The following is a 9,493-nucleotide window of genomic DNA, read 5'->3' on the forward strand; positions in this document are numbered from 1 at the left end:
AAAGGTACTGACTTTAGCATCGGAGTGGTTATTCCCGGATAACCCCCGGGCTAGCTAATCTGTATTGGCTGTGTAGGTGAGCAATTGGACGGTAAACCATTACCAGCCCTCAGACAGTAAAGGAAGCAGAATCCAGTTGGAACAATTGGCGCTAGAAGGAGGGGAAAGTAATAACTTTTATCGTCCAAAAGGACCTCTCACGGTCATGGAAGGAAGTAAGGAAACTTTAGTACCGGTGCCTGAAGTTGATAACCGGCAATATGACAACGGCAATAAAACCGTGCTATTAGAAATCATGGTCGAAGATGAAACTCATCTCCTTCACGGTAACACAATGAACAGACCCATAACACCTGACCGTAGTAGAGCATTAACCCCAGATCTCCTGGAAGGGTTTACCCCGGAGGAGCTAGAGATAACGGCCAAGGTCATGCGGGCTATGTCTAAGAAAATAAAGGAAGCCGAGTTAGCGGCAGAGGGAATGCGGGATGAGGTATCGACAAAGCCGCTGATAGTGAACTTGGAGAGTTAGTTCAATCAGGTGGGACAACAACAACCGTCAAGAAACCGGGGCCGAGAAACCATACCGATTAAGCGCCAACTCACACAACGCGCTCAGGTAGGGGATTCAGGTTCTTACCGGCACGAGGTCTCTAGTGGCTTGGAAAGGCGGGCAGTCAGGGCGATCATCAGGCCCAGAATATCTCCATTCACACAAGAGGTACTTGACCAACAAATGGAGAAAATAAAAATGCCGTCCTGTACGTATGACTGTAAGGGGGACCCAACGCGGTATGTGGCTGCGTTTGAAAGTCACATGTTGCTATATACCGACACCGATGCTATGTGGTGTAAAGTTTTCCCTACGACTCTTATCGGCTCAGCTTCGGATTGGTTCTCCAATTTAGAGCTGGGGTCAATTGACTGCTTTGAGACCCTGGTGGAGTTGTTCACGGGTCAGTACATAAGTAATAGTGCGAGACAAAGGACATCTGGCGAGCTCATGGCTATTCGGCAACGAAAGGATGAGTCGCTCAGGGATTTCATTAGACGCTTCAACAACGAGGCTAACACTATACCAAAATTGCAGCAAGAAATTGCCGTGATGGCACTGATGAATGGGCTGGATGACAACGACTTCAAAAAATATATGTCGCGGAAGTCTTTCCCAAACTTTGGGGTAGAATTTGCCAAAGCTCATGAATACATAAAGAGTGAGGAGCTGCTGAAAACGAGCCGTCAGATATCGTCGACAGAGCCCTCTAAAAGGCAAAATGATAATAGCTCGAATTCTCAGATGGGTGGGATAAACAGGGTGCTACCGCAAGGCCAGCAGAGATCCGGAAGGCCGACACGGGGATTGGGTCGTTATAGTAGTTATACGCAGTCAAACACCCCGAGAGCGGCAATATATTCAATAAACCAGAATAGAGAGGATTGGAGTCGACCGACACCGATGATAACGAAGGGCCGAGACGTGAAAAAATATTGCATGTTTCATAGATACGTTGGTCATTACACCGAAGAACGTGTTCAGTTAAAAGAGAACATTGAAGATCTCATAAGGAAAGGGCGATTATCCCAGTATCGTACCCAGGCAGGCCCTAGCCGACAACAAAATTCACAGCCTAGACAAATCGAATACCGAAAGCAGGAAGATCCATCAATGCAAGATGATATTTACAGACAGAATCATGCGAAAACATCTAGACAGGGAGGTAATCCGACAGGGCGTAAAATAACAATCGACGTTATTACGGGAGGGCCGGTATATGGAGGTTCCGTAAGCGGGGCAAAGAAGAGTTTGTAAGAATACCGGCACCTAGTGAACGCTTTGAGCGTAGAGGAACGACCTCAGCCTTCTTCCATGCTTTCGATATCTTTTTCGGAAGAGGATGCTAAGGGAGTAATTTACCCTCATGATGATCCGTTGGTGCTGATATTGCCGGCAAATGGAGCAGATATCAAGCGGGCACTCGTTGACGGCGGAAGTTCCGCAAATATCCTGTTTGCTAGGGCTTTTGATGCCATGAGGATTGGCCGAAAATACTTGACGCCAGTGTCCTATCCCGTGATAGGTTTCAACGGGTCGACGGTAAGACCTGAAGGTAGTATTGTTCTTCAGGTTTGAATGGGAGAGGGTCCGGCAGTAAGAGACGTTATGGCGGAGTTTTTGGTGATTGATGTGCCATCCGCTTACAACGCCATTGTCGGCAGGCCTCTAATTCATGACATGCAAGCTGTGGTCTCAACGTACCACTTGACGATGGTGTATGTATCCAACGCGGGAACGACAGAACGCGTACGGGGTAGTCAAACTATGGCAAGAGAGTGTTATGTATCGGCACTCAAGCAGCCAGGCCGACAGCCAACTTGCGAACAGACACCCGCCAAGCGAGAACGAATTCCCTCTACACATGATACCCGGCCGGTGACTGCGCCACGTCCTTCCCCAGGAGGCGAAACTGTAGAGATCGAATTACAGCCTGGAGTTCCTGGTAGGGTAGTGCGTGTCGGATCCGATATGGATGTCGACACGCGCTGCCATTTGGTAGAATTGTTGCGAGAAAGTGCTGACGTGTTCGCTTTCTCGGCAGACGAGATGCCTGGGATACATCCCGGCGTCATAGTACATAAGCTAAATGTCGACAGGAGGGCAAGACCTGTTCGACAGAAGAAGAGGAACTTCTCAACAGAGAAAATGGAGGCTATTCGGTCAGAGGTGAATAAGTTGCTAGCGGCAGGGTTTATCGAACCTTGCACATACCCCGAATGGTTAGCAAATGTGGTTATGGTGAGGAAGCCGTCAGGGAAATGGAGAATGTGCGTGGACTTTACAGACTTGAACAGAGCTTGCCCGAAAGATTGATATCCCTTGCCGAGGATAGATAGATTGGTAGATTCAACCTCCGGTCACGCGCTATTGAGCTTCATGGACGCTTTCTCCGGATATCATCAGGTCAGCTTATATGAGCCGGATCGAACCAAGGCGGCATTCATTACCGACTCCGGAGTTTTCTGCTACAAGGCTATGCCGTTTGGATTGAGAAATGCAGGGGCTACGTACCAGAAGCTGGTCGACAAGGTATTTGCGAACCAGAAAGGAAGAAATGTAGAGGTATATGTGGATGATTCAATTGTGAAAAGCCGTTTGGCTACAGACCACGTCGCGGATTTGAGAGAAACTTTCGAGACACTTCGGCGTTACCGGATGAAGTTAAACCCAGAGAAGTGCGTGTTCGGCGTGCGGTCAGGAAAGTTTCTCGGTTTCATGGTGAGCGAAAGGGGGATAGACGCCAACCCCGATAAGATTGAGGCGATTCTTAGTTTACCAGAACCAAAGTGCATAAAAGACATACAGAGGCTCACTGGTCGAATGACCGCGTTAACGAGATTCATCAGCAAGTCAGCTGATAAGGCCTTACCGTTCTTTGTGATCTTGCGTCAAAATAAGCTGTTTGAATGGGGGAAGGACCAATCCAAGGCGTTTTAGGCTGTGAAAAATCACTTGAAGTCCATACCCACCGTTGCAAGGCCAGAACAAGGAGAAATATTACAACTTTATATCTCCGCGTCGGCAAAGACGGTAGCGGCGGTGCTCCTGGTAGAGCGGCAAAAAACACAACTGCCAATTTATTTCGTGAGCCACGTCTTAAATGCTGCTGAGAGAAGGTACCCGTTAGTAGAAAAGATCGCGTACGCAGTAGTTGTGGCCGCACGAAAGTTGCGCCCTTATTTTGATGCACATGCAATTGATATCTTAACGAATCCGCCGTTAGAGAAATCTTTGCAGAAGATGGAAACATCTGGCCGACTGCTTAAATGGGCTATTGAACTGTCCGAGTATGTTATTGCGTATAAACCAAGAGTATCAATTAAAGCCCAGGCTTTGTCTGACTTCATTGTGGAAACGTCCTATTATGAAGAAGAGGATGCTATCGGCACATGGAAGGTATCCGTTGACGGCTCTTCTGCTTCAACCGGCTCAGGAGCTGGAGTAATTATGATCTCTCCCCAGGGAGATGTATTCGAGTATGCGTTAAGTTCAAGTTCGAAGCATCGAATAATGAGGCCGAATATGAAGCAGCGCTGGCAGGAATACAGTTGTGCATATCTGCGGATGCAAGGCGTATTGAGATGACAACTGACTCGCAATTAGTAGCAAATAAGTTCAATGGAACTTACGAGACTCGAGAGCCAAGCATGACGGCATATTTGGAAAAACTCAAGAGTGTTGCGTCTGGTTTGGAGTATTTCGAAATAAAGTTGGTTCCTCGAGCAATGAACACACAGGCAGACGCCTTGGCTAAACTCGCAAGTTCAAGCTTCAATGACTTAGAAAGGACGGTTATGGTAGAGATTTTGAAAGAAAGAAGTATTGATGAACAACCTCCTAAGGACGTATGTTGTACAACTGCGGGACGAGAATGGTATGATGATATCTTGGCTTACAAGGTACATAATGTCCTTCCTGTCGACAAGATGGAGGCAAGAAAGGTCCAGAAAGACAGTGTCTGGTTTATCATGTTTCGAGGTTTGTTGTATAAGAGGGGGTTTTTGTTACCGCTGCGAAGGTGTATAACGGCTTATGAGTCGGCAAGACTGATAGAAGAAATACACGAGGGTGATTGCGGTAATCATGCGGGGGGTCGGTCAATGTCCTTGGAAGCAATGAAACGAGGCTACTATTGGCCAACAATGAACGCAGATACCATGGAATACGCCAAAAAATGTGATAGATGCCAGAAGTACGGGCCGGTAATTAATCAACCACCCAATGATTTATCACCTATTCTTAACCCAATCCCGTTTGCTCAGTGGGAAATGGACATTATAGGGTCGTTTACATCAACAACAGGTGGCCGTAAGTTTTTGATTGTAGGGATAGACTACTTCACCAAATGGATAGAAGCAGAACCGGTAGCAAAGATTACAGCAAATGAGGTAAAAAAGTTTATCTGGAAAAGCATTTTTATGCGGTTCGGATTGCCGACAGCAATGGTGTTTGATCACGGATCACAATTTGACTGTAGCCCGGTAAAGAACTTTCTAAGCATATACAAAGTGAAGTTTGCGTATGCGGCAGTATGTCACCCGCAGTCAAATGGTCAAGCTGAGGACGCTAACAAGCAGATACTAGGGGTAGTTAAGAAAAAAGTAGAAGACGCTAAAGGCTTGTGGGCAGATCTGATACCCGAGATTTTGTGGGCGAACCGTACGACAACAAGAGAAACTACGGGGGAATCTCCTTTCAACTTCGCTTTCGGCTCAGAGGCAGTGGTTCCGGCGGAAGTGGGATTACCTTCTTTTCGGGTACAACACTTCTGCGAAAGTCAAAATGATTTGTTGCTCCGACAGCAATTGGATTTTCTACCGGAAGCAAGATTGACGGCTGCCATAAAATCTGCGGCATACAAAAACCGAATGAGCCATGCTTATAACCGGCGTGTCAACTATCGATCCATGGAAGATGGTGATCTAGTTCTACGTAGAACGGCGGCAACCGGCAAAGGGAACGCAGAAGGTAAATTTACTGCAACCTGGGAGGGGCCTTACCATATATATGAAACACTTCGGCAAGGGTCTTATCGGCTAATGACCCTTGAAGGTGTACCCCTGAAGAATGTTTGGAACGCTAGTGTATTAAAGAAATATTTCATGTGAAATGTAAATGTGTCCTATTTTACGTAGTTAAATTTTGATGACATGTTGTCATACGTATGTTCTCGGCATTTATTAGTATTGTAACCTATTTCAACACTTATAAAATATAATCGCATTACCTACTTTCGATACGATCTGATCACAGCCTAGCTAGCTGACTTGGTCGTTCAAGTGAGGGAAGAATAATAAAATAAGATAATAATGGACCTCAAGGGGAGTTGAAAGTGCGGTCTGATCCACTGCCTTTGCTCAGCCTGACAAAGGTTGGATACTTTATCTCGGTATGTTTCATATCCGATGTTCAACACAAGCATTACAGAGTTTTCCCAGAATTTGTTTACGAATAAATTCTGCCGAAAAACTCGGGGAGTATTATTGGTAAGGTGTATCTTGAAAACACCGATAACAAAGTTGAATGCATTCTTTGATTTTCCAAAATTTTGTTAATTATGGGTCGGGTGTATCTTGAAAACACCAATAACAAAGTGTAATTTTATTCGCAAAAAAAAATATACCGAGAAATGTAATTTTGAAACGCCGAAAAACGTACATTCGTGTTAAAAATCAAGGAATAACTAAAACACGATTCAAGGAAAGCAATCATTAAATATTAGTTAAAAGGTAAGTAACGGCCATAGCATAAACAAAATTCGCATGACAGTAAGGATTATGGTAAGGAAGTAAATGGACTAACTGATTAAGAATAATTGCGTTAAATACAGACAAACGCAAAATAAAGTATTTAAACGTTAAAAGAGACGGAAGTAATTGTGTGATACATAGAAACGGATACAAACAAGTATAAAAATAATAGCCCAGAGATGACTGCCCTCCTGATTAATTTTTGCCGACCTCCTTTGTTGATTCAGCCGCTTTAAGAGGCTCTTTCTCAGCTTCTTTGTTGGAGGAACCAACAGACCCATCTTTACCAGCATGAGTGGCAATAGGGCTACGGATAAGGGCGTCGTCAAACTCCACTTCCGGCAATTCGCGCGGGTCTAAATTGGTTATCACAACATGCGGGGGGAGCTCGTCAAAGTACTCACTCTCATAGCTGGTAGGAGAGTGGTTCATCTCTTTGTTAAAAGCCCTCTCGACGGCTTTCTATTTCGTCGAATCCCACCCCTCCGCTTTGCACACACAACGATGCGCAGAGACCCAACCGACAGTATACCGGTCAACCAACAAATGGCGTAAAGGTCGGTTTGCAGGAACCGGTTAACGTCTCGGCGCCTGATTCCCGGCTTGTCACGCTCCATTTCCTTAACCTGGCTGACCAGCTTTGCCTTAGCCTCCCTCTCGTCCTTCAGACTCTGCTCAAGGCTGGCTACCTTCTTTTTTAACAGCTCCTGGTCCATCAGCTTCTTGTTTAGCTCCGACACTTGCTTTTGCAAGGTCTTCAGATCAATTTTAACTTTATCGCGCTCTTTGATGACGACCTTACAAGCGTCGTCAGCCTTTTTCAGCTTGGTCTCAGCGTTATCGGCGGCGCGCTGATAATGCTGGTACATGTGTACCACTTCGACAGCGGAGTTGACGGTCTAGTTAACGATAAAAGAAATTTCCGTTAAAATAATAATAATAAATAAAAAATATATATATATATATAATAATAAAATATATAAAAATGCTATCTTACCCGGAGCATGTTGTTCATCAGCTGACCGCAGGGAGTAGCAACGCGATTGACAGGCCTGTCGGCTGGCGTTGCCAAATCCTTGAGTACTCTCCACCCCATGCTCCCGCCAGTCGCAGGGTCGTCACAGAGAACAGACTCTCCGCGGTTGACGTTGATCCGGGGGTTCCATGGGTCGCCGGCAACACCAGAGGGCACAGACAACTCGTCGGCGACGTCCATCGGGATTTTGACATGAGGAATCTCGATAAAGTCGCTGACGCCGGCCGGGACGAAAGCATTCTGGCCAAGACCGCCAGGGTGCCCCGACATGATTGTTGTCTCCTTGCTTGGAGGCTTTTCAAGGCTGGCCATCTGGCCGGTTCTGACCTCGTTGCTGACCCCGAGACCTTTTGGATCTCTCAAGGTGACCGTCAACTTCTTTGCAGGTTGGGATTCGGTCTCGTCCTCCAGGTTGACAACTCCTTCGGCCAAGACTCCTGTACCTCCGGACGAAGAGGGACTGTATCGCCGTCATGTTTTTTCTGCTTTTTCTGAGGCTCTCGGTCAGAGGACTCGGAAGTCCTTTTAGACGCATTCCCACCACCTCTTTTCACAGCAAGGGTGCGGGGCTTGGTAGTGCGTTCGGTAGGAGCCATATCTTGTTGTTTAGTTCTTTTTGTTTTCGACGCTCTGGTAGCAAAAGAGGGCAGGGTGTCGTATGACTTCTTTGGCCGATCCGGGCACTGTTGCTTCACCCTCCCGTCAGAATGCAGCCCTAGTCGGCTAAAGTCAAGCTTGTCAATACCTGGCGGAGGACAAGCCGATAATACACGTCAATAAACTGATATGATAAAGGTAAGCTTAGGCGTAACAACAAGTGTAAGTAAGTACACACAGGCAAGTACGAGAATAAGCAGGAAAAACACATAAATTAATTCCAAATCACGAGTATAAGAAAATGTATATAATTTATAAATGCATCCATACCAAAAGCATCGGTATGACAGAGGACGACATGAGAAAGAGGGGCGTTGCCCAGTATATAATTACAATGGGGCAACCACACCCCCGGAACGGCTTTATTATTCTTACCGGCTCTAACATATGTACAAGTAAACCATTTAAAAGCTTTTTTCTCCATCGGTCCTAACGCTCTCGACCGTATGGTCTCGAACATGCTGTGTGGATGATGAAATGTCCTACGGACGGTAAAATCGTCAGGCACACTCATAAAATAAAATTCATTCTTCCAGTTCTTGCAACTGGTCAATTTCGGCCACACTATGCATTTACCGGGAGCGGTAAAAAGGGACCACCATCCGGGTGACTGACTATCTCTTTTTATCCAATGTAATCTCCGAAATAAGTTCAGGGTAAGGGGAAAGTCCATAAATATCATAACCCAGACAAGAGACACAATATTTCGGATGGTCGGAGGCGTTAACTGTGCAATTGAAACATTCCAAGCCCTGAATATTTTTTCGATGTAATGGTGGAGTGGAAACCGTAAACCAAACTCTAAATGTTTTGCATACTCAACAATGTGACCGGCAGGACAGTCCAAAGCCGTCTGACCATTACTTGGTAATCTTAGTTCGTAACCGTCAGGGAGACGGTAGAAGCGTTTGCCATGTTGGCAATAATCTTTTTCGGTGGCTGTCTGCAACCACACCGGATCCACAGTTGACTCAGTTATTTCATAGCTGCCGGGAATTTCTTGAGGTTCTAGATACTTTGGATCATCTTGATCTGAGTCGTATTCCTCATCGAGACGTTCCTCTTCTGCAATCTGAGCAGCAAGGTTGAAATCTGCAGCAATTTCTTCGTCGGTCTCGCTGTTTTACCCTCATTATCTTCCCCCTCCCCAACCTCTTCAGACCCATCTGCATCGTCTTCGTTACCGATGCTTTCACCCCCGCTTTCTTGCCGTTCTAGGCTATCTTCGACTGACCGGATATCTTCTTCTCGGATATCCGAAGCTTCAGGCCCAAGGTCAGCCATTTCTTCATCAACGGAAGGTTTACTGCTTTCACCAACCTCACGTTGGTAACTGGTGTGTTTCGTTCTCGGCATCCTGTCAATATTAGTGTTGTATTGATTAAATAAATCCAAATTTGACCTCAAATGATATTGAACGCTAATAGGCTCAACATCGGTAATCTCTATGTCCTCTGGAATATCAGGGTTGGTAGGACGCAAAGCCTTCTCGGC

General features: G+C 45.9%; 1 protein-coding gene across 1 annotated transcript; it reads left to right on the forward strand.

The window, feature by feature from the left end:
- Positions 1-751: 751 nt before the first annotated feature.
- On the forward strand, positions 752-1,810 carry LOC110739019. The gene has a single exon (XM_021919473.1). The coding sequence runs from the start codon at positions 752-754 to the stop codon at positions 1,808-1,810; it is 1,059 nt and encodes a 352-aa protein (XP_021775165.1).
- Positions 1,811-9,493: the final 7,683 nt, after the last annotated feature.

Source organism: Chenopodium quinoa, unplaced genomic scaffold (genome assembly GCF_001683475.1).
Source record: "Chenopodium quinoa cultivar QQ74 unplaced genomic scaffold, ASM168347v1, whole genome shotgun sequence".
NCBI lineage: Eukaryota > Viridiplantae > Streptophyta > Magnoliopsida > Caryophyllales > Amaranthaceae > Chenopodium > Chenopodium quinoa.